Source organism: Hirundo rustica, chromosome 6 (assembly GCF_015227805.2).
Source record: "Hirundo rustica isolate bHirRus1 chromosome 6, bHirRus1.pri.v3, whole genome shotgun sequence".
Lineage (NCBI taxonomy): Eukaryota > Metazoa > Chordata > Aves > Passeriformes > Hirundinidae > Hirundo > Hirundo rustica.
Window position 1 is genome coordinate 14,825,352 of NC_053455.1, and position 27,305 is coordinate 14,852,656.

Below are 27,305 nucleotides of genomic sequence, written 5' to 3' on the forward strand. Positions count from 1 at the left end.
TTTTTCTGAGTTAAACCTTTTGAACACTGAATTCATACCAACAAATATATCCAAGAATGGCACCCTGATGGTGGCTCAACCCAGTGTTGAAAAGTGCACATTCAACAGCAGTAATTTGCTTTTTATAATAATAGAGAAATATAAATTTTCCCACTTCCTTTGTATAACTCCATTTGAATGATTTCAAAATATTTCAAAATTTCATTCAGAGATCACTTTTTATGGGTGAAAAGAATTCTCAGATATCTTTGTTACAAATTTCAATTTTGTAATTATAAGATTCTTTTTTACTACAAATAAGCATTTTTGCTCAAAATTCAGTCTTTATCACTTTTCCCCCAAAGCTGCACTTTTGGAGCCTTGCAGAGTCCATGTATTTTAAAACCTTACGTGTGAGTGTTTTCACAAGCGATTTCACTATTCTGAGGGAACCAAGGTTTGATTTGCTCATAATGCTATTTCTTTGTATTCTTTTGTAATATTCAGGTGAACTGGATGACCATTTGATGCCAGTTGGTAAAGAAACGGTTAAATATGAGGAGGAACTTGATTTACATGATGAAGAAGAAACCAGTGTTCCAGGGAGGCCAGGCTCTACAAAACGAAGACAGTGCTATCCTAAAGCTGTTAGTATCACTTACTGGATCTAATGCTTTGCGTACTAATAAGACAGAATTGCCAACTCTTGATCTTAGCTGATTAGAAATTTTTAGAAGTCTTGTATTTAGAGTGGAAATACTTTGCTGTTCTAACTCTGTAGAAGCCTGCAGTGCTACCTGAGTTTATGGTACCACGTGCTTTGGAAGCATGCCTGTAAGCTCAAACAGCATTCACTTTCTGAAGGGCTTGTTGGCAAATAATTATTTGCCGAGTAAGAAAATAATGAGGAAAACAGTCCTGCATTAATAATCTGTAAAATCTTTACCTTATTACTGGCTTTCTGTTATGACAAATAATAGAAGACTAAAGATGTGTCCCGGGCTAACTACAGAAATATGTTTGAGGGGTTTTTTTTGGATGCTTGGTTTAGTTTGGCAGGTTTCCTTGTTGAACACAGAATTCCATAATTCCTGATTTAAATCTTAGAATATCAAATAAGTGTACTTCTAATTTTTTTTTTAATTTTAAAGCCGTTCTAAATATTATACTTAATATTATACTTGATTTGTTGAAAGGGTCACACAAGAAAATACGGCTCTGTGTTAAGTAACGTTTTCACAGTCTGTTAAAACAGACTTCAACCACACCAATTTGTAAAATTAGACTTCTTAAATGGTATTTGTGGGGGAATTGGAAATACTTTTAAGAGAAAATGGAGAAAAGAAGCTTTGTTCAGAGTATTTTGCAACTACTCTGGAATCTTCCTTTTTCTTCTACAGTTACAGATTCTGTCTAAGGTCCTTTGAATAGGAGAGTAATAGTAATTCATACAGAATCTGATAATCTTTGCATTTCACAAAGATGCACGGTTTGCATTTTTGCACAGTATTTCTTGTTACAAGTGCTTTTCTCTGTCCTCTTACCTCACCCAGTGATTGTTGGAATGGGGTGATTCATAAAATGTAAGATTATGGTATCTCATTCAGAGGAGTTGATTTGTCAAGTGATGCATCATTCTTGCTCAGTTATTTCTTTTTTAATAGGGAATCTAAGAATACTTTCCCTTGCCTTTGTCCCAACTTCTCACATCTGGAAAAGATGCTTTGGCAAATGTTTAAGGTCTGCAAGATCCTCTTGGGTTTAATGTAGTTATTAAATTCGTGAGTAATTTTCCATTAAGCCAAGGCCGTAGTTTTACTGCAGTGTAACTTTAAAATCCAGGACTACATGTATTGCAATTTAGTTTTAGATAAACAGGAGGATCATTTTGAGATCTGCAAAGTAATGAACTTCTACCAAACATAAAGCGGTTACTTATCATCTATGAGAAATATGAGCAGCAGAATTAAAAGTGCTTGTGGCTGTTGAGAGTGTTCATATCTGCAAGCTAGAATTGTAATGAGAAAACTCATATAGTGTAGTGCCTGGGCAAAGGGGCAGTGTATTGAATTTTGTTAGTGTTTGTCCCAAGTGATCAAAACATTTTTGATACTTTTAAATAATTCTGCTGGAAAAAGAATCTGTGTTAATGAAGCTGTAAGTTCTGTCAAGCTTTTTTTTTTCTTTTTTCCTAAATACGCACATTTTCCTTTTTACCTTTTATTTTTCCATTCTGTTGTTAATTTCCACAGATCATGGACATAAAATGTGCTCTAGTATTACTGGTTAAATGCAGACATTTGAATCAAAGCTTGTTTCCGTCTGCTTAAAGTGAGGAGAGGCATGTTTTGCCTCCATCCACTACAGCAGAAAGGAAGGTTCTAAGCATACCTGAAAGCAGGATTAAAACAAAAACAAGGTTAAATGATGTGATCCAAGGCGATAATACAATACTTTTACATTTTATAAAAGAGGAAGGAAAGAGAGAAAATTGGAAAGTTGGAAAATGCCCAAAAAAATTATGAGATGCACAGGAAAGGGGCTACCAGTCCCATGCTGGCTTACAGGGTGCAGTGGGGGAGATCTGCATCACGTGCAATGTGTTTCTCTCCGGTGAAGTCCCTCGCAGAGCAGTCAGGCTTGCCAGTGAGGGAGCAGAGCCATGGCAGTGGGACCAGCACGGGGTGTAGGGGGCACGAGCAGCTTCCCAGGGTAGTGTAGGGCAGCACAGACAGCAAAGATTCCAGCACTGTGTAGATTTGGTAGCACCTGTCGGCCACTTGTGTATAGAGGGTTTTGAGAGTGGCAACAGCACGTCCACTGCGTAAAGTTCATTGGCTGGCTCTCATGATCTGTCAGAAATATGCTACTTGCTTGCTTGATGTATCAACTACAAGCTGTTTTAATAATTTTCAAACAGGGTGCTTCATTTTCTAAAACAAAGCAGTTTCTAAGACTTATGTTAGAGGCAATTTGAAACTTGATTTTTCAAACCTTAATCTTCAAAGAGGCAATGAAGAAACATTCCTTACTTTTTACTCATTCAGGACATTCCACCCTGTGGGTTCTACCTTGCTTTGAGGAACATGGATATGGTCGTCTCCCATGGTGGTGATACAAGTGTAGCAAAGAGAGGGGGAAAGGGAGATGAATAAGCGTGTTATTATGCACGTAACCAGGCTAGTGCCAACAATTAAAAATACAAATCCAGTTACTGTTGCAACTCTTAAGTTGTGCTGGCAACTTTCCCTATTATATAAGCTCTACAGATTTTGAGAGGGCAGTAACCCGTGATCTAGGTTATGATCCATCAAACCAATCTCTCATGTTTGCATAGATTGAAATAGTTCTCCAGCTTGATCACTTACGTCTTTCATCTTGGCTCATGCCTCCTCAATGGAGGATGAGGCATTATGGATGGTAATGCAGCACTCAGTTACAGGGAGAATCAGTATCCCTTTGTTTTTCAAGTAGTCAGTAACTGGGGTGATCTGTACTTGCTCCCAAGGATAAAGGGGTAAGGCTTGGCATTGGTTACAAGGGAGGGAGGAAGAGCTGGGTCAGCACCTCCTAGGCGTAGATGGTGGATTTCTTTCCCAAACACCCATATTCTACTTTCTTTATTGGTCTACGACTTTCTCTTCAGGAGGTCCTGTCCTAATAAATTTGTAGGGAAATGTCCCAGAATTATTAGTCTCAATCACTTTCTCCTTCCCTGGCAACCAGCACCTTACCTTAGCAATCTCTTGAGGCTGGGCATGTCCAAAAGCACCCACCACAAATAGACCTTTTTTTGAGGGAACAATTCCCCATGAAGAGGCATCTTCAACTTTGAGAGCAGACATTTGAGCTCCAGTATCTACTAGAAAAGTTACAGAAGCTTTATGGGGACCAATAGGACAGGCTGTTAGTAAGTCTTCTTCAGAATTTTTGGTAAGTTGTCTTGTGAAAAGCCATCCTCTGTCCCCCAGATCACCTACTGAGGACAAAGAAAATCTCATAGCTGCTGGCCAAACATTTTTTGGTTAAGAAAGAAAACACTGCTTAAACCCAGAATAATTTTTTTTTGTTGCTTATTTTTTGCAATGTGTTTCCAAATAAACCTAAGAGGACTTTTTCAAAGAATAATAACTAGGTGAAATTTGCTGGGTTTCATCATGTTAACGTGGGTTTTGTTTATTTTTTTTTTTTCAGATTCCAGAGTGTTTGAGGGATAGTTATCCCAAACCTGATCAGCCCTGTTACTTATATGTAATAGGAATGGTGTTGACGACTCCTCTACCTGATGAGCTCAACTTCAGGAGACGAAAGCTATATCCTCCTGAGGATACAACAAGATGTTTTGGCATATTGACAGCCAAACCTATACCTCAAGTAAGGGATCTGTTTCCTTTTCTTATTCTGTGTGCTTTGCAACCTGTTATTTCCCACTTAATCCCTACCCAACAGAGTGAAGAGTTGAAAATGACCATAAATTATTGCTTGTATCAAGTAACCTCCAGAAAATAAGCATCACTGTCCATCCAATCAAGTCACCACTTCTTTTTCCGTCTTTAGGGATAGAACAACCCATTTTTGCCAAACTTTTGGTTTAGAAATTTTGTATTTTGCATTGGTAAATTCAAGATGTCCCTCTTTTTTTGTATGAGGCATGATAGGAGTAGACATACCAGCTACAGAGGTGGCTTGCACTGCACTGCCTTATCTGTACAAAAGCCATGGTAGCAAATCCTCTCAGCATTCCTAGTTCAGCAGCAGAAGCATAAAAAGTGGGCATGTTAATTGAAATTGGCACCTCTTTCTTCAGAAAATTTTAATAGGCATTTTCTGTTGGCAAGACTCAGCTGAGGAAGTTTTTTTCAAATTTTATTTTCTGTTGTCCACATAAGACATTTCAGGAGTATTTCTGTTTTTCACATTTCTTTCTTCATAATAGAAAATGCTTCCTTTTCTGCTTAGCTTTTATAAAGAGAAAAGCTGTAAAATACAAGGAGAACTGTTACAAAAACAAGTTAGTCATTCTTTAACATTCATAGTCTCATCTGTAACTGAAGGGTCATCACTGTTCAAAATTCTGATCCTATTTGATTCAATTTTCTGTAGGGTCAGTCAAGCATTACTGTAGAATCTGCACTAAACAGCCAGTAGTCTGTAGAGGAATCCCACTTCGGATTTTCTTTTGTAATTTCTTTCGATTGTGTTCTTGTTTAGATTCCTCACTTTCCTGTGTATACTCGCTCTGGAGAGGTTACAATATCCATTGAGCTTAAGAAGTCTGGTTTTACTCTGTCTCTGCAAATGCTTGAGTTGATAACACGACTCCACCAGTACATTTTTTCACATATTCTTCGTCTTGAGAAACCTGCACTAGAGTTCAAACCTACAGAAGCTGATTCAGCCTATTGCGTTCTACCTCTAAACGTTGGTAAGAGCAAAAAATTTTGTAACTTACAACTTGTCAGAAAAGTTCAGCCTACAAAACTGAATTACACATTTTCCTTTTTAAGTTGATGACTCCAGCACTTTGGACATTGACTTTAAGTTTATGGAAGACATTGAGAAATCTGAGGCACGTACAGGCATTCCCAGTACGCAGTATACAAAAGAAATGCCTTTTATTTTCAAGTTAGAAGATTACCAGGATGCAGTTATCATTCCACGGTGAGTACTCTGCATAGTTTAGATGTGTACCTATTGTACTTACACAAACACTCGTAATAAGGGCATGTTAGTATCTGCAGCAGAATTGCTTTTTAAGAACTGTATGCTGTTAGTCTGAAAGCATCTGGTAGTGTTTCAAATAATTTAAAGATTTTTTTAAATCAATAGTTATAGTAGTAGGATTTCAGTGTTTAGGCATCCCAAGATTCATTACATTTTTATAAGGAATAGTAGAGCTCACCACAAAACTTACATAGTATTTTGATAAAGCACTGCAACTTCATCAAGAAGTGGCTTACTGAAACCAGTTTTTGTTTGGAAGATTGCATGGGAGCCCTGTTCTCTGGTTGCTGCTTATGCACACCAAAGGCCTGCTAAAGGAAGGTATCATGTTGGTAGATATGAAAATTACAAATGATGAAGACCATTTAATAGAAGCTTTATATTGAGTGATACTCACTTTATGTACTGGGTATGCAAAGGTTCTGCAGAATTGGTAAGCTTTGTGGAGGTTCAGTTATTCCCTGTCAGCCAAGTGGCTTGTGTTATACCTGGTATATGTAAACAATGGTACTTGCTAAATATGTAGAGAGGATAAATTTTAGTTTAAACTTTGTTTTTTGGCCTTATCTGTCTCAGATGTTTGGGGGGTTTTTTTGAAAGAAGCTGAAAAGTCTTAGTAATAGTGTGTAAATTTTGTTTAGAGATACTACTTGTTTAGAGTTCCTATTTGGAAATTTCAATGGAAACTTAAAATGATAGATGGATCAGGTGAAAGTGTGAAATAACTTAATATGCAAATCTAGTTGTTGACTATTGTTTTCATTATATTTTATTATTATTATTACCATAATTTTCTGGGTATGTTTATCACCCTAGTTGCAATGAGCCTTGGTAGCCATGAAAAAGATGTTGCTGCAGTCTGGCTTTTATTTTAATATTCTGCCTGTAATACAAGACAGGAACTTCACTGTTTTTGAAAGGCTTTTGAATTAACCTTGCTATGTATTTGAGGTTTTGTATTTTAACTTTATTTGGAGGATGACTTGGTTAAAATGCCAGTTTAGACATGAGGTAGTACAATCTTTGTATGCAGAGGAACTCAGTTTCTACTGGTGTAGAATACCGCATTGGAGACCACATGCTAAAAAGCCAAATTAACAAACTTAATTGTTAGATGTTTTGAATTAAGAAATTATCATTTCTAGCATTACTGTTGTTCAGAGCTTGATTTTCTATTACATATTGAAGATCTAAATCCTCCACGTATTTTAAATTAATTAATTTAATTATCTAGTTTGTCCTGTAGAGGGGCTTTCACAGATTATAGATTGACTTTATTCATCTTTGTCTCGAAGCACATTTCTCATTTAGCATTTGAGTTAGCTAGATAAATGATTCCTACAACAAAAAGAAACCTCATTAACCAAAAATTTCAAGTGCACTCCTTAACTGTTAATCTCCTGACCATGTTAGAACATAAAGAATTTAACAAAAGCTTTACTGTAATGCCAAAATATTTTTTTTTTTTTAGATATCGAAATTTTGATCAGCCTCATCGATTCTACGTAGCTGATGTATACACTGACCTTACTCCACTCAGTAAATTCCCTTCCCCTGAGTATGAAACTTTTGCTGAATATTATAAAACAAAGTATAATCTTGATCTTACCAATCTTAACCAGCCACTGCTGGATGTGGACCACACATCTTCAAGGTAACAACAGTCGTATTTTATGTCTGATGTTTGTAGTTTGACAGTGAAGTGCCTTTTTTTTTGTTCTTTAAAATATGGGATAAAGCTGAGGGTTTGTGTCTTCCAAAATAATTACTGATTTTTTTTTTCTTAAGCAATACTTAACTTGTGTAACAAAAACTATGAGTTGAGTCTGTTTTTTCCCAGAGGTAATGGTGCTGTCACTTCACAGTGCATTGAAGCTGGATACTAAGAAACTTAAGGAAGTTTAGGCTAGTAAGTTCTATTCATTAATTATGTACTTACACCACAGTATTTTCACATGGTTTTTAGACTTAATCTTTTGACTCCTCGCCATTTGAATCAGAAGGGGAAAGCACTTCCACTAAGCAGTGCTGAGAAGAGGAAAGCAAAGTGGGAAAGTTTGCAGAATAAACAGGTAAAATAGAAGCATCTAATTCAAGTGCACTCTCTTAATTTTGATGTGTTGGCTACCTTTACAAGGAAAATTCTTTTCTTCCCTCTCCTCTGCCAGATACTGGTTCCTGAGCTCTGTGCTATCCATCCTATTCCAGCCTCATTGTGGAGAAAAGCAGTTTGCCTCCCCAGCATACTTTACCGCCTACACTGCCTTTTGACAGCAGAGGAACTGAGAGCTCAGACAGCCACGGATGCTGGTGTAGGGGTTAAATCACTTCCTGCAGATTTCAGGCATGTATTTTTCAATAGCTGTTTTTCAATATGATGTCTGACTTAAAAAGGGAAACAGCTATTGCTGCATGAATTATAAAACTGGTGACTCTTGTTTAACTCAGGGCACTTCTCAGTGAAACACAGTTTAAAAACAATTGATTGTGAGAGGTCAAATTACATGTTGCAATCGTTCTTTCCAGAAGGTTGTGGCTCATTTTAAACATGTATGTGCATGTAGAGTCTTCTTGTCCTGTGCTAATATTTTTTGTTAACAAACCTCCTGTTTATCTTTACAGATATCCCAACTTGGACTTTGGATGGAAAAAGTCTATTGACAGCAAGTCCTTCATCTCTCTTCCTAACTCCTCTGTAGTAGAGAATGAAAATTACTGTAAGCACAGCACAGTTGTAGTCCCTGAAAATGCTGCACATCAAGGTGCTAATAGAACCTCTTCTGCAGAAAACCATGACCAAATGTCTGTGAGTTACAGAACATTGCTCAATGAGTCACCCAGTAAACTCCAAATTGATGTCTCGGTAGAATTTGCAGCAATTAATGGTGTTTCTTATAATAAAAATCTTGCCAATGGCAATTGTGATTTAGTTAACAGAGACTTTTGCCAAGGAAATCAGCTGAATTACTGCAGACAGGAAATACCTGTACAACCAACTACCTCATGTCCCATTCAGAATTTGTACAACAGTGAGAACCAGCCCAAGCCCAGCAATGAATGTACTCTACCGAGTAATAAATACCTTGATGGAAATGCTAACAGATCTACCTCAGATGGATGCCCCATAATGGCAGTGACCACCAGTACTTCAAAAGCTATTAATCTTTCAAAAGACAGAGCAGATTCTGAAAAGAGCCCTTGCAGTGGGTACTCCTCAAAAACTCTCGGTCCTAATCCTGGTCTCATTCTTCAAGCTTTGACTCTTTCAAATGCTAGTGATGGATTTAACCTGGAGCGGCTAGAGATGCTTGGTGATTCATTTTTAAAGCATGCCATCACTACGTACTTGTTTTGCACTTACCCTGATGCTCACGAGGGACGGCTGTCGTACATGAGAAGCAAAAAAGTGAGTAGTAGCAATCCATACTATGTAAAAGGCATGCTGTAACAAGCTATATAGATGAAATTTTTGCCGAAAGGTTGAATGGGGACAGGTCGATTTAATTCCACAGCTTTGTTCATTATACATTGAGTATAATGCATATTAGGAATAAAAATACAGGACTGTGGGTTTAATGTTGCCATAACTGTGATTGATTGAAACTATTTTCTGCAGTTCAATTTCAAGTCTAAGGCAGCTGATTATGAACCTAAGAAAGGATAGGACTGAATGAAACTAAAAGTTCTGGGTTAGTGAGAACATTTGGTGCACTGAACATCTAGGGCTGTATTGAGTAGATGCTCTTTAACAGCAATGCTTGAATGAAGGGTTGAATTAGCAGCACAGAGCCTTAGGCTGCAGCTTTACTTGACCTTTCCTTCATTTCCTTAAGAAGATACTTCCCTTGACATTTTTATTTAAAAATGAAACCACAGATATGTCTTACAGAACTGTTGCAGCAAAACTTGTGAAAGTATTTTAGAGTAAATGTATACAGTAGGGAGCAGAGTCTTCAGTTCTGCTGCTGCAAGAATAATCAACTGTGAAAGCTTTTATTTGTTTTGTTTTTTCTTCCACATGATGTGATAATTTCAATTAAATGCCAAGGCATTGATTGTCTACCTCTAATAAAATGCGTCACTCTGAAAATGAAATGATTGTACAGTTTAGTCTGGGAAAATAAGGAGGACTAAATAAGTTGTACTGTTCAAACAAAAGAAGTGATTGAATATTCAAGTTCAAATTTCAAGACTTTAAAATGTGTAAACTGCATTTGAAAAGGGAAAAAAAGACCAGTGGTTGATAGTTAAAAAAGAAATATATTTGTATCTGAGAATGCTTTTTTCCCTTCCCTTTAAAATACTTAAAATAATTTTAGAGGCTATCAAAATAACATCTGGATTATGACTTAAGAAGTGTTATATGGAAGTGTTTTAACACTTTCTACTGCCAAGGTTTAGGTCAATCTATCTATAAATAAGATTTTTTCATTCCAAATGTAGTCTGAATGAGGATTATTTATAATGGTAATAAATTACTTGTACAGGTTCTATTTACTATTATTTTAAAAGTAGCAATCAGTTTGTTTTGTGAGGAGAATGTAGTATATTAAATTTCTTTAACTGAAAGTCACCTAATAGGCTTGGCTTTAGAAAAGAAGAGGAAGATGTGTATGTTGCTTTGAGTTGGTTCTACTGCATTACAAAAGCTAAACTCCCTTTTGAGAGTTGGAGAAAATTTATAATAATACAAGATCCATCATCTTGCTCCTTTTAGCTTATTAATGTAAATGTAAGTCCAAAAGTTTATCGTATAATCTTCTTAAAGGTCAGCAACTGTAATTTGTATCGCCTTGGAAAAAAGAAAGGACTGCCAAGTCGCATGGTGGTGTCGATTTTTGATCCCCCAGTCAATTGGCTTCCTCCTGGCTACGTAGTAAATCAGGACAAGAGCAGCACTGACAAGTGGGAGAAGGATGAAATGGTATGAATTTATTTAACTATGTTGATGAACACTTATTTGTGTGTCTCTATTCTTTCACACTTTCCTCATTCCACCAACCCCTGTTATTTTGCTGTTTTCAGCAAAGAAAAGGTAAATCTATATATTTCTTTTCTTTCTAAAACTTCTGTGTAAGAAAATGAAAGGAAGACTGATTCTAACCAGAACCTGAAGTAAGGAGATTTATTGCACATCATCCAGTGGTGAGGGTAGATACTAATGGAGAAGCAGAGAAGAAAAGCTTTTCTGCTGCTACTTACCCTGCTCCCAAGTGTTTTTCGGAAGTTTCTATTGGAAATTTTGAATTATATTATCATCAATAATTGTTGCATGTTCAGGCAGAATACTGTCTACTTTTTAATAAATAATGAGTTCACCTTTATAGTATATATGAAAAAGAGTTGGTGTTTATTATAGTGGTGAGGCAGATTGAAGAGTAGAACTGGCTTAAGATAATGTTCAATATTGATGGCTGGTGGCTACACTACGGGTTATGGCTGAGAGCTGCTTCTCATGTCAGGTGCTGGCTTAAGCTCTCTCACCGTCTGACACCCTCACTGTCTTATCAAATGCTTCCCAATGATAAATCGTAATGAGGAAAAGTTCACACTATTTTCTGACATTCTAGGAGCAGAAAGACATGTTCAGAAATACCAGTGAGCATAGCAATCAGTAACATGACCTTGAAGTGTTTCAGAGTGGTTTGGAGTTCAGAGGAAGGAGGTTGAAGCACATCTTTCTTTTTCCCCGTTCTGAATTCCACACTCAGACTGTAGAGCCACCAGAGGGCACATGGGAGTGCTGTTAGGTGGATGTACTGTGCAAATAAATGTTTATTGCAGAATAAAACAACCTGATTATTGTGGTTCTGTACTGTGCCAAGATTTCATTCAAAGAGACTTCCTGCTATACCTTTCTGCAAATGAGATAGTATGTTTGGGACTGGAGCTAATTGTCAGGTTTTCATAGGTTTCAGTTTTCCACAACATTTCAGTGGCCTCTTCCTCTATGATAGTCACTGTTTATTTGTAAATAAAACATATTGTTTCAGACCGAAATGCAGAGGTGATGAACTAAATAGTGGGGGCGGGGGTTTGTGCCAAGTAGATATTTTGCTTTCTTGGATGTATATTTCATTCTCCATCCATGGGCTGATTGTGTATAACTGAAAATAGGGATCTCATCATGACTAATTATTACTATAACTTAGTAGTCAAATGATAGTATTTATCAAGCTTTATTAAGGGGAATAATCTTTCTTAATTCATTTTATCAAATGGCTGATTTCCAAAAGAGCATTTGAAAAGCATTTAACTTGTATTTTGCATCACGTTTTAATTGGCAATAGCTTCCTGAAAATTAGTCAGGTATTATTTATTAAAAAAAATCATTCTTCTGTGGTTCATCATTGATTTATCTTTTAAATGCTAACGATGATAAAAATTAATGATCAGAATTGCTTTCTGTTTCCTTCAGCCAGTGCTCATCCTTATCCCTTAGAATTTTTTTTCTAATGTACATGAAGTAATGCACAGACAATGTTAGGATAGTTCGTGTAGCTGTCCTGCTAATGACAGTTTAATTTTAAGAAACTTGTGAATGAATCCACAGTAAAAATTTATAATTTGTTCCATGTTTTTAAAAACAGGTGCCAAAACCTGTTTTGGAGCATCCATATAGACATTTCTCATTCAGAGACTTTTACTTATTTCAGTAGTAAGTGTGACAGGTGGTGTGTAAACAAGAAAAAAGCAACACATCCTTGTTGGGACTGGTTAAATTAATCTTACCATATGTTCCATCTTACTGCAGGTATCTAAAATAACTATTTTAAGTTCGTTTTTGATATCTTTCTGATCAATTTAAGGTACAGAAGTCCGTTCTATATGTGTGTGAGATAGGCAGTTACAGAAGCAGGAATTGTTTCAGGAGAATGTCTAAACTAAGACCTTCTATAGCCCCTTTTTTTTTCCTCTCATTACTAAACTTGGCTAAGCCTGGTCCATCCAAATGAGGAACAGTGAGATGTTTGTTCCTTAGACTATTTTAAGTGCTGCCTAGTGCCCCTTACAGCTGCCACTCAACCACACATCTGGATGGGTGTGCATTTTGTCCAAAGGGAAGCATCCCCCGTGGTAGCATCTGGTTCACAGATTTACAAGATTTACTGACTGAGCCCTACAATGCAATGTGCATAGGTTCAGGGAAGATAAAGGCCGTTTCACTTGACGCAAAATGTTGGCTTTCAGGACCCAGTCCAGGAAAGTGCTTTGAATCTGATCTTGCTCCTTTCAAATTCAGTGGCAGAATTCCTGCTGACATCAGTGTTGCTGTGTTGAGCTTTTTAATAGTCCTTTTGATATTAGGAAGGCTACCAGTGCATTTAGCTAATATGTTTAAGTGCTTTCCTGGATAGAGGCCATGGCAAATTGTAAAGAATTATATAGTTGGGAATATTTGTGTTCAGTTTGTAATTTATGTCAGTCCATACCAATTTATTCAATAGGAGGAGAGAAAAGGCATAAGGCATCATTAATTTTGCTGTTACGGGTGTGTAAGTATTTCTAAGTATTAGAAAATCAATTACAATTTTGTCTTCTCTTTCGGTAGGTAGGGATTGAAGTATAGCCTGTAAAAAAAAACAAAACAAAAAAACCTGAAAAAAAACCCCACTAAATGCATTTTCTGTGTAGAAAAAACCTTCACAATTGCATTGATTCAACATTTGTAATAGCCTTACTTAGCAGCTTGAGAGAAGGATGCACCCGGAATTTTCTTTTGCTTTCTAAAATGAGCTAATTTAAAATTTTCTGTTGTTTACTTTGGTGTGCAAGTGTATAAATTTTAGTGGATATAAAGTTCATTGTGTCTTCCTCATATTCAAGTACAAGCATAGGTTCCTATGAAATGCAGCAGGTACTATGTGTAGAACACATACTGTTGTAGTTTAGTAACAAAGAGTTTGTATTCCAGCACGATTATTCCAGTCCTTGTTTAAGTTGAAGTTGTATTGTGCCTCTGATCAGACAATATACTTAGGAACATATTATTTTTAGAAGATACTTCTCAAATCCTGGTTTTCTGATCTTTCTGCAGTAAAAGTCTCTTATTTCCCTCTTCAGCACCGTTTTTTTGTGTGTTCTTTCATAGACAAAGGAAAGCATGTTGGCTAATGGGAAACTTGATGATTATAATGAGGATGAAGAGAATGAAGACCTAATATGGAGGCTGCCCAAGGAAGAAACAGACTTTGAAGATGATTTTCTGGAGTATGATCAGGAGCACATCAAATTCATCGATAATATGTTAATGGGATCAGGGGCTTTTGTGAAGAAAATTTCACTCTCACCCTTTTCAACCACTGATTCAAACTATGAATGGAAAGCGCCCAAAAAGTCATCCATGGGTAATGTTCAGTGTTCATCAGATTTTGATGATTTTGACTATAGCTCTTGGGATGCTATGTGCTATCTGGATCCTAGCAAGGCTGTTGAAGAGGATGATTTTGTAGTGGGCTTCTGGAATCCATCAGAAGAGAACTGTGGTGTTGATGCAGGAAAACAGTCAATCTCCTATGACTTGCATACAGAGCAGTGTATTGCTGACAAGAGCATTGCAGACTGTGTGGAAGCCCTGTTGGGCTGCTATCTGACCAGCTGTGGTGAAAGAGCTGCTCAGCTTTTCCTGTGTTCATTGGGGCTGAAGGTGCTCCCTGTAATTAAGAAGACTGATTGGGAAGGCACTCTGTGTGCTACCAGAGAGAACTGTAACAGTGAGCAGAAGAATCTTTCACCAAATTCTGTATCTGCTTCTGTAGCTAATTCAGAGCCTTCTCTGTGTAAAGACCTGGAGTATGGCTGTTTGAAGATTCCACCAAGGTGTATGTTTGATCACCCAGATGCTGAAAAAACCCTAAATCACCTTATTTCTGGTTTTGAAAACTTTGAGAAGAAAATAAATTACAGTTTTAAGAACAAGGCTTATCTTCTTCAGGCATTTACTCATGCCTCTTACCATTATAATACCATTACTGGTAAGTTGTTTTCAAAAAGCTCTATAGTTTTTCTCCGTGTTGCAAAAGCAAGAGAAGTAGTATCTTGTGTTCCCATATATAGATTTGTTACAATAGTCTTGGAATACAATATCTTAAAAAATAGTAGTTTACTCACTATTTAGAGGGGGATATTTGCTCAATTTATATCTCAGTGATTATTCATATTTTGACTTGATGCAGATAAAGTATATTTACTGAGGCCTCACCAAGTTTCAAGAAACAGCATCAGTGATAAATCCTCTATCAACAGCTGTATATGACTGATACTAGATCCTCATTTAATGGAAATAAGTTCTTGTAGAACTCTGGAAAATTGCCATGTACTTCAGGAAATAGCAGTCATATTTTCCAAATATATTTAGCAAATTTGTTCTGTAATTGAATCCCAAGAATGTTAGACTTTGTACTTCTGAAGATGAACTACAGACTACAGCTTTTATTAGCTGAATAATCTATAGGAATACAGAATGTGGAGACTTCCCTTTGAAGCTGTAAATTCAAAGTCTTAATTTAAGTCTAGGCATTTTATTGAGTAAATATTTAAAGTTAAAGTTTGAAGTAATTGACTAAATCAGACTAAATATTAGTTTTGGTTTAGCGTTTAATGTTTCTGTACATGATCTCATAAAAGATTTTACAGCAGTAGAAATTTGTATTTCTGTGATCTTTAATTGCTCTTGCTTATACTAATTAATGTAATTTTTATTCATTCTAAAACTTACATGTTTTCCTACAGTAATATGCAATCAAAAGCAAAGCATGGTAAATTCCATTCCTGTTTGTAGTGATTGGCAAATTTCTTTGCAGTCAGCAGTCTGAATTTTTCCCCACAGTGAATTGGGAACTTTTTCTGAGGAGCGAGAAAGTTCTGCTTTCGTTAAATAAGTAATTTTGAAGTGCAACTACACTGAGAAACAGTTCTGACAAAACACAGAAGCACTCCTTTGGCTTTTCGTTGTAGGAGATATTATCCACATATGTATTAACTTTTTACAAATATGTCACAAAACGTATTGAAAGTAAATGATTCCTTCATTTTTAGACATACATAAATAATATTTACACTTCCAGAAACCTTGAGGCACAGTATCCAGTTAAAATTATATTGTTGAAACTGTGTGAAAAACTTGTGATTTCATTTCTGTTTACCAGGTGAGACAACAATGAATAGCTGTTACCTGTAACTTTTTCCTCTTTAAGGGGTAGCTAGCAGTTGAGATCTGGCAGTGTCTTAGGTTCAGCTGCTATAAAAGCAACTTAGTGCTAGTAACTTCACTCTCATGGTAACTTCTGTAGTAGTTTGTCTTCCTCCTTCTCAACCCGTATTTGCATTCAGGAGGGTTTTTGCATTTGTTTCTGTTCTAAAAATAGAAGTTCTTAGCTCTCTGTTCCCATAGCCCTGTCAATTGTCAAAAAAGCAAAGGCTTGACAATTCTAATTTCCAGTTTAAAAGACATATCCTAAACAGGGATCTTTGTTGAAGGTGTCTTAACATGTGGCAAATCAGACAAAAAACCTCAGATTTTCTGTTCCCCTGCTCTTAATACACTGATTTTTATATTAATTGTTTTAACTTCTTAATTTTAGTTTAGTTTTAACTGTTACAGTTTTCAGACCTGGCAGAATCTGTTAAATTTACTTTTTGATGTTTCTCAGCACATGAAGATCTTGAGTAAAAACATTAATTGATTATAAACACAGCTGTTTTTCTAGCCTGCCAAATTTTGTTCAAAATTTGCTTTATTATCAGATATAGTTCCTGATTTTCCTGGTTTCTTTTTTAATATTTCATTAGCAATCTCTTTAAACACAAGAATACTTCTTTTAAAAAACAGATTGCCTTCTCTGAGCATTGGTTAGTTTGTGGAATTTACATGGCACTGTACCAAACTTCTTATCCAGAAAGCCTGGAAAGAATGTGTGTGTTAAACTTAATTGTGGTGTTGTACATTCTTTTATTTCCAATGCTTTAAGATTGTTACCAGCGCTTAGAATTCCTGGGAGATGCAATTTTGGACTACCTCATAACCAAGCACCTTTATGAAGACCCACGGCAACACTCTCCAGGAGTTCTTACTGACCTACGATCTGCTCTAGTCAATAATACCATTTTTGCATCATTAGCTGTAAAGTATGACTACCACAAGTACTTCAAAGCTGTCTCTCCTGAACTGTTTCATGTTATTGATGACTTTGTGCAGTTTCAAATGGAAAAGAATGAAATGCAAGGAATGGATTCTGAGGTTAGTGGAAGTAGAAGAAATATGTTCAGTATCTGATTTGAAGCATGTCACTGGATTTCTTAGCTTTTTTGCGATGTTTTATGCACACAGCAGCCAAAGAAGCAGGCTGCTGGTAATAAAAGGATGTAGTACACAAAGTAAAATACAGCCTTCAGAAAGTATAAAATCAATTAGAATGTACAGATATTAATGAATTTGAAAGCCATTTGCCTCTAGGTATTTCTGTGGCACTTGATTTTAGTTGTTTTGCTCTTGTGCTGTTAGAACAGTGTGGGACACACACTTAGCTTGCTGCTTTCACTGACTTATAGGAAGCACTACTACAACATGAAATGGAGGTGAAAAGTTGCTGAATCATGTAGTGCTGACTCAGGGTAGGTTGTCCATATAACACCATGAACAAAGCTACCTTGGCACAATCATTAAATGTACACTGACAAGAGATTTCTGCTTTTTTTCTTATGATTTCTGCTGGAGGAGGTGTTACTGCACTATATTCAAGTATGTCTGACATGCTCCTAAAGGCATTCTGCTTGCCATGGAAACATTAAATGCATCTTTCAAGTCAGCCACTTGAAAAGTAGTTTCACTGAAGGCCTGCAAACACAGGTCATATTTTGTGCTGTGCAGGAAAGCTCATGATAATGAATCTGTTTTCTGGAGAATGTAGTAAAAGTAATTAATTTACATAAGCTGGTTAGGAAATCTGTGAGGGCAAGGACCTTGTGAGTCAATCTCTAATCAGGATTTGGAAGAGATGGATTTCTCTTTATCCTTCTTTAAAAGTGTTACTGAGTAGATGTCCATGATAATTTGTGTTCTGAAAAACTGACCAATCTCTTAAAAAATATTCTGTGTGACAACATGCCAGCATTAAATAAGCATGTTATTTTTGTATTTAGTAATTTTTTTCTGATAGACAACTTAGAACTTTAGGAATCAAAATATTTCAGTTACACATACGTGTTCACAGCCCTTGCGCTCTGTTGCAGAGGTTTTAAGGGAAAAAGTCATTAAACATTGAGTAAGAAATTTGTCACTGAAGTTTAGATAATATAAGTTACATTAGAGGATTAACCTCTTATCTTTCTTGTTTTCTCCACAATATGAATGAAAAGGCTAGGAACTTTTTTCCAGAACTTACAGTGGTTTTTTTTGCTTTGTTCAGTTTTTGTGAGTATGCAAAAAGAAACTTTCACCGAAGTTGCAACCAAATTGTGTGATAGCTGTTTCAAATAAGATCCTTGTTTCACTCCCGCTACGCCTGCTCCCTATCTTGGTCTGGCACTGAATTACTGAAACTCTTATTTCATCACTTAATGTAAGAGTCTTTGTTTCTGCAGTTCATGCCAGCTAGACCGGTTTCCATGTGTGTCTCCACGTCATCTGCTTTTCTGTTTTTTCAAATCTCACTCATGAAACATCTGTCCCTTGCCTTACAGCTCTTAGTTTCTCTCTTCTTCTCTTACTTCAGTATAATGCGAAAATGCTTCAGTTTACACTTGGTATTAAGTACCCTATTCAAAACAGTTGAACTTGGTTTTTAACGTCAAAATTCCCGTATGTATTGCTGTATGTGTCAGGTCTGACTACTTGTTTGATTTATTTCAGGTAGAAATATTGGGTGGAACACATGTATGAAGTATTATAGTCACTCTTAAGAGGACTGAATTGGATTTTAAACCCCAAACGGAGTGAGAGGGTAGCTGCTGGGGGAGAAGACTGACAGAAACTTACTTCAGGCAGAGTAGCATAATGGTCAAAATCTTTGTTTTCAAGTTACTTTGGTTGGAGTTAGGCAAATTAATATTGCATGTGTTTATAAAATATTTTAGTAAAGGATTAGATCAGCTCAAGACCTTTAAGACGTACACTGAAAGTTTATTTTTGATAATGAGAATAGATTATTGTCTTAAATTGGTAGCTTAGAAGAAACACTGCCTGCTACACTAAAACACCTAAATTTGTCTGTTAGATCAGTCTGGTGGTGTTGTTTTTCAGTTATTAATGTCCTGTTTTACTAGGGCTTGTTTCATGCTTGTCTTTAGGGGTAAACAAGGTTAGGAGAGGTACATGCAACTTTCCTCCAGAGACTGGACTTGAAGATTATAAAAGTCTCTTTTTGGGAGATACATAATGTGTGAACTCTTCCATTGTTATGGGTGACTTTCTAGTATTAACTGCTATAAGTCTGGTTCTAATTGGGAAAAACAGACCCATGGTGAAATCCTACAGAATTATCACAGAAAGAATTTACGAAGTATAAAAGTTCCCTGTACGCCATGGTGTTTGGGATTTTTTCTCCATGTTTGAAAAATTATATAACCAGCAGCTTGGTTTCACTTGGGAATAAAACAACAGTTTTGCTGTGGAAAGTTGTCAATTAAAAACTTAACAGAAGCATCACAGGATATAGGATGTAAGAGAGCATACATTTTTGAAGATCTTGGTTTTACTGTAAGTGAAGCTATCATTTTCTCTTTTCCCCTCCCCTTCTCTCTCCCTCCCACCCTTGCCTTTTTTTAATTGCAAACAGCTCAGAAGATCTGAAGAAGATGAAGAAAAAGAGGAAGACATTGAAGTACCAAAGGCCATGGGGGATATATTTGAGTCCCTTGCTGGTGCCATTTATATGGATAGTGGAATGTCTTTGGAAATGGTTTGGCAAGTGTACTATCCAATGATGAGGCCACTAATAGGTATTGCCAGCTTTCAGAATATTACTAATAATTAAGTCCCATCTGCTACAAAAAGAACAAAGCTAATTTTTATTTTTCAACTTTTTTTTCCAAATAGAAAAATTTTCTGCTAATGTGCCCCGTTCCCCAGTGCGAGAGCTGCTGGAAATGGAGCCAGAGACAGCCAAATTTAGGTAAGAATATACTTCCTTCCATGCACACTGACAGAAAGTGTTTCTAAACTGTGCTTCATGAACTACAGAGAATTTTTAAATGTCACAAAGTACTTGTAATTTCTTTTGCACTAAGCAGCTAACATAATCATCATGTCCACTGTTTATTTTTTTTCCTTGCATAGCTTTCTGAGAAATGTAATGATTTCTTTTTAATTTTACTGCTTTAACTTCTGTAGAAAAAAGAATGTAGGTCTCTTACTTCACATTACCTTGCCTTGGCAGTAAGTAATTCTTGTGTGTATTTTTGCAGTCCTGCAGAAAGAACTTACGATGGAAAGGTCAGAGTTACAGTGGAAGTTGTAGGAAAGGGAAAGTTTAAAGGTGTTGGCAGAAGCTACAGGATTGCCAAATCTGCAGCTGCGAGAAGAGCACTACGAAGCCTCAAAGCAAATCAACCTCAGGTCCCAAACAGCTGAGACTCCTCTTAGAAATAAATGAAATGGGGAAAAAATAACATACAAATAAAGCAAATTTAAAAAAAAAAGTTGATGTTGAGAGGAACAAATTGGAAGACAGAATTTAAAGTTTGTTTGGTAACAGAATAGATAACAAAACATTTAACATGTATAAAATTTTGGAACTAATTGTAGTTATAGTTTTTTGCGCAAACACAATCTCGTCTTCTTTCCTCACTTCTGCTTTGTTTAATCACGAGAGTGCTTTAATGATGACATTTAGCAAGTGTTCAGAATAATTGTTGTCAGGTCTTTTTGTTTTACTTTTCTTGTCAGTACAGCTTTGCTTAGTATTAGAAGGCCAGGGAGCTTATGCCTAATGCAGTTGCTAGATTTATATATATAGTAATCTTGGAATTCTTCAATCTGTGCACTAGTGCCAGTCATAAAGCAGTTGAAAAACTGTACTGGATGATTGGGTATAAGAAAGATTAAGTGTGCCAGTATTCTCTTTTTTTTTTTCCCCTTTTTTTTTCTCTCCATGTCATCTTTTTACATTAAGATGGCATTCCCAATCATTATTGCACTTATTTGTTAGGGACAGATTTTAATTGAAATGGCTGGCATACTGGTAGAGTGAAACTTTGGTTTCCTTATGCCACACAGTCTTGCATAAAAAAAGGTTCTTGCCTTAAAAATAAATAAACCCTCATTAATAATCTTTAATTTCTGATCTTTTTTGGAACAAACTGTTTTACATTCCCTTCATTTTCTTATGCATTTTACAATGATACAGCTCTATATTTGCAGTACAACTCATTACTATAGCTGTGACTTATTACAGGATTATAATAGAAATTATATTCATATATATGTAATTAGGTTATTTTTAACAATTCTGAGGAGGTGGTTAGTCTACAGTTTTTTTTATACCATAAACAAATGGTCTTTGGCTAAAATTCCAATTTTACACAAACCTGCAAGCTAGATAGTTCCAATACTGGAAACAGCAACAAATAATTGCACAGTGCAAACTGTCACTAACAAAATAACCTTAGACATATCACACCTAAGATATGCTGCAGATTTTATAGTCAATTGGTTACGTATTTAACAAACAGAGCACCTTTACACTTAGAGATATTTCCACATAAATTTCTTACTGTACTTTTCAGAGTTGCATGCATATTTCATCTACCAAAGCTGTGCTGTTAAATAACATGAAAGTTGATGTTTGAGATATAACTGCCGTACTTTTGATACATCTGTGATTTAGGTCCTTAATTTAGAGAAACTAGCTCATTGGTGTTTTGGTCTACTGGGAGCGTGGGGGGAAATCATACTTGTATTTTTTAGGCTTTGCCTATACATCTTTAATTTAGATTTTTGTAGGCACTCTTCACTTAAATACCTCAGTTCTTTTTTTCTCTTCTTTTCCTTTTTATTTTTGCATGCATTGGGTTTTTTTTTTCTGTTTTGGTGCTATGTTTATATATTATGCTTGAAATTTTAATTTTTTGCACTGTAACTATAATACCTCTTAATTTACCTTTTTAAAAAAGCTGTGGGTCTTGTATTCCCACCAGTATCAGTAGAGGTTTGCTGCAATTTTGCCCTGTTAATTATGCTTGAAGTTTGAGAAAGCAGAGCAAGGTGTTTTAACATTTTCCAGCACAATAGTTTGAACTTGATGCTGTGTCTTACGAACTAAATTACAAACAAATACTGTATTTCCTGCTTTTAAACCCTATTCCTTTCCTCACAAATGCACACTAAAACAAAACAAAAACTGTCAGCTCTTGCTTTCTTAACAAAAAATAAAGTAAATGCCTTAGTGACAAGGGGCAGACATTAAGCTTTTCTGAAATACAGTTTCAAAAGTTCATATATTTGCTATCTCAGTCACTTTTCAGTCTGTGAAAAGGACCATTCTTGTATTTGAAAGCTGCTTGTTATAGGATTCAAACCAAGAATTAAAATACTAGCTTTATAAAAAAGTCTAGTATTTGTTTGGTACTTCAGTCATGAAAGGAGGTATAAGAACTTCAAGTGTAGATGATACAGTGATGTGGAACATAAAAGCATGCAGTCCATATTCTCAAATGTAAATTGTTTTGCATTAGCTATTTAAAAAACTGAAAAAAAAGTCACTGATTTAAGCTATAGCTTGCTCTTTGTGGTAGGACTGAAGTTTCTTAGTGAAAATACATGATTACTGATGCCAACAATTCTGTGTTTCTGGCCACACATCAATCAGCAGATGAAATCAGACCATCTAGAAAGTCTTAAGTAGTTTTAATTGCATTATGAAAAGCTAAAATTTCAGTTATTCTTTGAATGCCTAAAATTCTTACTGATTGTTATAAGGTTATAGATTCTCAGGGGTTTCAGATAATTGTTAGCAGTGAAGTGGTTACGGAGTGTTTGGGTGCAGACAAAATCAGCTGAACCTACTCTGTGTTTCAGAACAGTTTAATGATCACTTTGTTACTAGATAAAGCGTATGAATTGGACATCCGAAGTGTGTAGTGGCTGACCATAAAGTAGTTTCTGCTGCTGATGCATTTTTAAATGCATTTTAAATGCCACGATTTTTCCCAGTGTGACCTCATTGAAATACTTTTTATCCTTTGAGGCAGAAAATCCATGTTAGTTTCCATGTTATACATCTGTGTGTTTTACCCTACAGTTGATATGATTTTGATACTGGACAGTGTACGCTATTAAAGACCTAAATCTGATCATTTGAAGGTTGGGATAGAAATCACTTGACACGCTATAAGCACAAGTGTAAGCGGACTGTTGCAGCCCATCTTCAAAAGCAACCACACAAGGCTCATCATAAATAGTGTGGGGGTTAATTGGCATGAACCTTGGGGCTTTTTGTCTAAGTCCTGTTATACTGTACTTTAAACAGTCCTCCTAACTATGCTGCGTTTTTATTTTTATGGCTTTTTTTTGCGCTGTTCTGTTCATGTAGCACAAATAAGCATTGCACTTGGTACCATGCTTTACCTCATTTCAAGGAAAAAATGCTTAACAGAGAGGAAAAATGTGGTTTCGCCTTGCTGCTGTTCTGATTTAATGACTTTGAAAAAGATAGTTTTTAATGCCTGCAATGTGTCATTTACTTGCACAACTTAAATAGGTCATTTGTAACGTCTGTGGCATTTTTACTGTTCGTGGAAAAATACAACAAAGATGTGTAACAACTCTTGATTGTATTTTAAAGCTATTATTTTTCTACTACATCATTTTACTGTTATGTGAAGTAATTAAAATTAGAATGACCTCTGACTGACACTCCAGTAATTATCTCTGAACAAACCAACATTTTACACATGTAATGTAATTTTTGGGAGAAGACAACCCCTAGTAATTTGGTCAGCCTCAACTAAATCTGTTCAGTCTGAATATTGAGTGCCCAGTAGTGACTTCTGAAGTGTTTGTTCAGCTTGATGCTGCTAAAGTCCATACAAAAAAAAATAAAAGCCTACTATTTTTAAGTCTCATTACACAGTAGTTATGCTGCAACTGCCGGGTACAGAGCTTGAACAAGAACCAGTTTCGGTGCTGGGGAGGAATACAGTGGTGGCCCAGGGATGAGGTGCTGGATCCTCAGCTGGTGCAAATTGATGTAGTATCATTTCAGTCAATGGAACTGCATTCATTTATATACCTGAAGATCTCATGCTTGTATCTATGTTGCGGAGTTTTGTTTTTCCTCCTTATGAGCAAATGCAGAACCATCAACTGGAAAATGTAGGGGAGTTATGTTACTGCATATGACATAACATATGCTACATATTCTATGCATTTATCTATACAGAAAATGAATTATTTGTATCCCAGTCACAGCAGCACACACAATCCAAAAATGACAAATAGCATTGTGATCTGCTGTGATACTGCACTTGACTCTGACAGTATTCTGGGTTTGTTTTGGATGGGGTTCCCCATGAACGCATTTTCATGGAAATCTCTGTATTTTTAATATGAATGAAGCAAGAAGCATTTTGATTTTTGGTACTTAATTGCTAACGTTGATCTTTTTTCAATTGCTCTAATATTCAAGAAGTTAATTTCTTTACTGTCATATTAGATTTTAAACTTTAAACACTACAGTTCATGACCATCAAATGTAATATAAATATCAGCTGTAACTCAATATGAATTATGTTAGCAAATATCTAGAGGTCATTGTAGTATACTCCACTAGCAGTTAAAATTAACTTTTATCAAAGCTAACTACAGTTTTTAAAAATAAATTTCATCCAACAAAGTTGATGGGGTTTTCCCTCTTTTATTTGAATGGCAACCACAGACTACTTTAATTGCTTTGTAGATGCACTCAGAATTTACTGCAGCAGCAAGTTGGGGAGAAAAATGTTTGTGAACAATAATTGGAAATTGCAGGCATTTTTATTGTAAATAGTGTGACTGAAAAGAGGGTTAAAATCAAGTAGAAAGAATAACAAATATAATTTGATGGACAATAAAATATTTACCATCACATGCTGCAGCTGTCTTTAAGGGACATAAAATGTAATTCATTCATACTGTAATCATGCTGCAGAAGTTTGCAATCTGCACCTTATGGATCACAATTACCTTTAATAGTTTTTTGTAATAATTGTAGCTGAGTATATCTCCAATAAAGTTATGGTCTGTTCACCTTGTATTGTTGTTTTGCTTTTTTTTTAAATTCCTGTTAATATCTCTATAAACCTTCTAGAGTTTACAAAAAAATCGTTGTTCAGTCTAAATTTAAAAATATTGTGAAAACATTTGTGAAAACAATATTTCTTCACCTTGTTTAAAGACAAGTCTGCTTGTCTCCTTCCTCTGATGAATGAACTGTCTTCAGAGCTATGTGAAGACCCTTAAGGGACACTCAGGTTAAAAATGATGGTGTATGTAGTACAATTTGATCTCTGTCTTGACCATTATACCTGCAAAATGTCTGTTGTAGCTGGGAGGCCCCAGAGCACAAGGGTTCTCGAACACAGGTTTGCATGACTGGCACATGTTTTAAGAATAATATATCAATATGATCTAATAGTCTCAGCATTAATAATGCCAATTTCATTATTTTTGTGTTTGTTTTCTGTTAGTATTTTGCTTATCCTGAATATTGGCAGTGTGTTTGTAGAACGTTCTGACTAGCACAGTAGTGCCATGTATCTTTCACTGAGATGAGTCAGACCTGCCAAACAAAGATCAGGAGTCTTCCTTACTGAAAACTTCACAATGCAGCAGTTGCTTGTTTGGTATCTGCAGTGAACATCTCTTGTGATATGATACATTTTGTCTTAAGTTATAGAGAAAAGCCTGCTGGTCTGCTGGTAGGCACAGTGATAGCTTTTTCTAGGATTTGGAAAAGGGGCCTTTAAGGGTAAGGTCCTTCAGGCTCTAGTGTGTAAGGCTAATAAGGATGACAGCACAGCCCCCACCTTCCCAGTTCTAGCAAGTGAGTCAAGTCAGAAAACTTCCCCCAGATTTTCTGCAGGAAAATTGATCTGAAAGTAATAGTATTACAAATTGGTTGCAGATGCCATTATATCCTGTTAATTTTGGCAAAATGAGGTGAGGGATGGCTGCCTCAGCTGGAGTCTTCAAGAAGGTGGTCCATCCCTTGCTGGGTAGCACTGTCAAGGAGATGGAGTTCTCCAGAAAGTCAAGGTGTAAAATCTATAGAGGTTCTGCTTCAAAGGCATTTTTTTTGTCTGCAAACCTGCATAGTATCCTTTCTAGTCCTGTGTCCAAGTCACTAATGAGGATACTGGAGAGCACAGGGCCAAGGATGGAGGCCTGTGGAACCCCACTAGTGACAGGTCTCCTATCTGATGTCACCCCATTCACTACATGCCTTTGTACCTCACCTGTGGGCCAGTTGCTCACCCATCCCATGATGTGTTTATCCTGCACTGTGCTGGATGTTTTGTCCAGAAGAACTCTTGCGAGAGAGAGTATCCAAAGCTTTACTGAAATTAAAAAAGATCACATCTACTGGTTTTCCTATATCAGCTATGTGGGTTACATTGTCATAAAAGGAAATCAGGTTTGATAAGCAGGACTGTCCCTTCATGGAGCTGTGCTGCTTTTGACCAGTGAGTGACTGTGTTGCCTTTCAGGAGTTTTTCGACACCTCCCTGAATAATCTCCATAACTACCAGGCACTGAAGTGAGACTGACAGGCCTGTAGTTTCCAGGCTCCTCCTTGCCCTTCTTGAAAATGAGGATAACATGCAACAGATTCCAGTCAGCTGGGACCTCTCTAGATTCCCAAGACTGCTCAAAAATTATCAAGGAGAAGTGTTGCAATGACATCAGCCAGCTCTTTGAGGGCTCTTAGGCGGATCCCATTGGGCCCCATAGATTCATAGGGATCCAGCTGGAGCAGCAGACCCCATGCAAAGTCAGTTTTGACTGAGGTTTGATCATTCTTGCAGTCATTGTCCTCCGACTCAAGGCACTGAGACCCCTTAGTCCATCACTAACGCTGAAGACAGAAGAATGCATTAAACACCTCTGCTTTGTCCCTGCCCCTGTTTGTGAGGTGACCATCCTCATCCTGGGATGGGCTGATACTGTTTCTACACTGCCTATTGCCATTAATATATTTGGAAAAGCTTTCTATTGTCCCCCACATTTCTGGCAGCTTCAACTCCCGTTGAGCTTTGGCCACATGGATTCTCTCCCTTCAGTGGTAAGCAGCATCTCTGTATTTCTCTGTGTCACCTGACCTTGCTTCCACTGGGTATGCACCTTCTTTTTGTCTTATTTCCAAGAGATTACTGTTCAGGCAAGCTGGCCTTCTGCCTCCCCTGCTTGACTTCTGACATTGGGGAATTGGGTGTTCTTGGGCCGTTAGGAGGTGATGCTTAAAAAGGACCAGCACCAATGGACCCCACCACCTGCAAAAACATTGTCCTGTGAGACTTCATTTACTAATAACATGAGCATCCTGAAGTCTAGAGCTGAGGTTTTGCTAGTGCTTTTTTAAACTTGATCACTTTGTGGTCACCAATCTCCACTTGGCTTATGAAATCCT

At 36.5% G+C, this 27,305-nt stretch overlaps 1 protein-coding gene across 3 annotated transcripts in view; it reads left to right on the forward strand.

Moving 5' to 3' along the window:
- Window positions 1–24,930, forward strand: part of DICER1 (dicer 1, ribonuclease III) — a 67,173-nt gene extending 42,243 nt beyond the window's left edge. For all 3 annotated transcript variants that reach the window (XM_058420847.1, XM_040066139.2, XM_040066136.2), the window contains 14 exons: window positions 487–626; window positions 4,174–4,353; window positions 5,191–5,404; window positions 5,487–5,640; window positions 7,175–7,357; window positions 7,670–7,775; window positions 7,872–8,047; window positions 8,326–9,109; window positions 10,472–10,627; window positions 13,796–14,678; window positions 16,674–16,942; window positions 19,479–19,641; window positions 19,739–19,814; window positions 20,107–24,930. In XM_058420847.1, coding sequence (XP_058276830.1) covers window positions 487–626; window positions 4,174–4,353; window positions 5,191–5,404; window positions 5,487–5,640; window positions 7,175–7,357; window positions 7,670–7,775; window positions 7,872–8,047; window positions 8,326–9,109; window positions 10,472–10,627; window positions 13,796–14,678; window positions 16,674–16,942; window positions 19,479–19,641; window positions 19,739–19,814; window positions 20,107–20,272 — 3,650 coding nt within the window. In that variant the 3' untranslated portion in view covers window positions 20,273–24,930. The remainder of the gene's footprint in view (window positions 1–486; window positions 627–4,173; window positions 4,354–5,190; window positions 5,405–5,486; window positions 5,641–7,174; window positions 7,358–7,669; window positions 7,776–7,871; window positions 8,048–8,325; window positions 9,110–10,471; window positions 10,628–13,795; window positions 14,679–16,673; window positions 16,943–19,478; window positions 19,642–19,738; window positions 19,815–20,106) is intronic.
- Window positions 24,931–27,305: the final 2,375 nt, after the last annotated feature.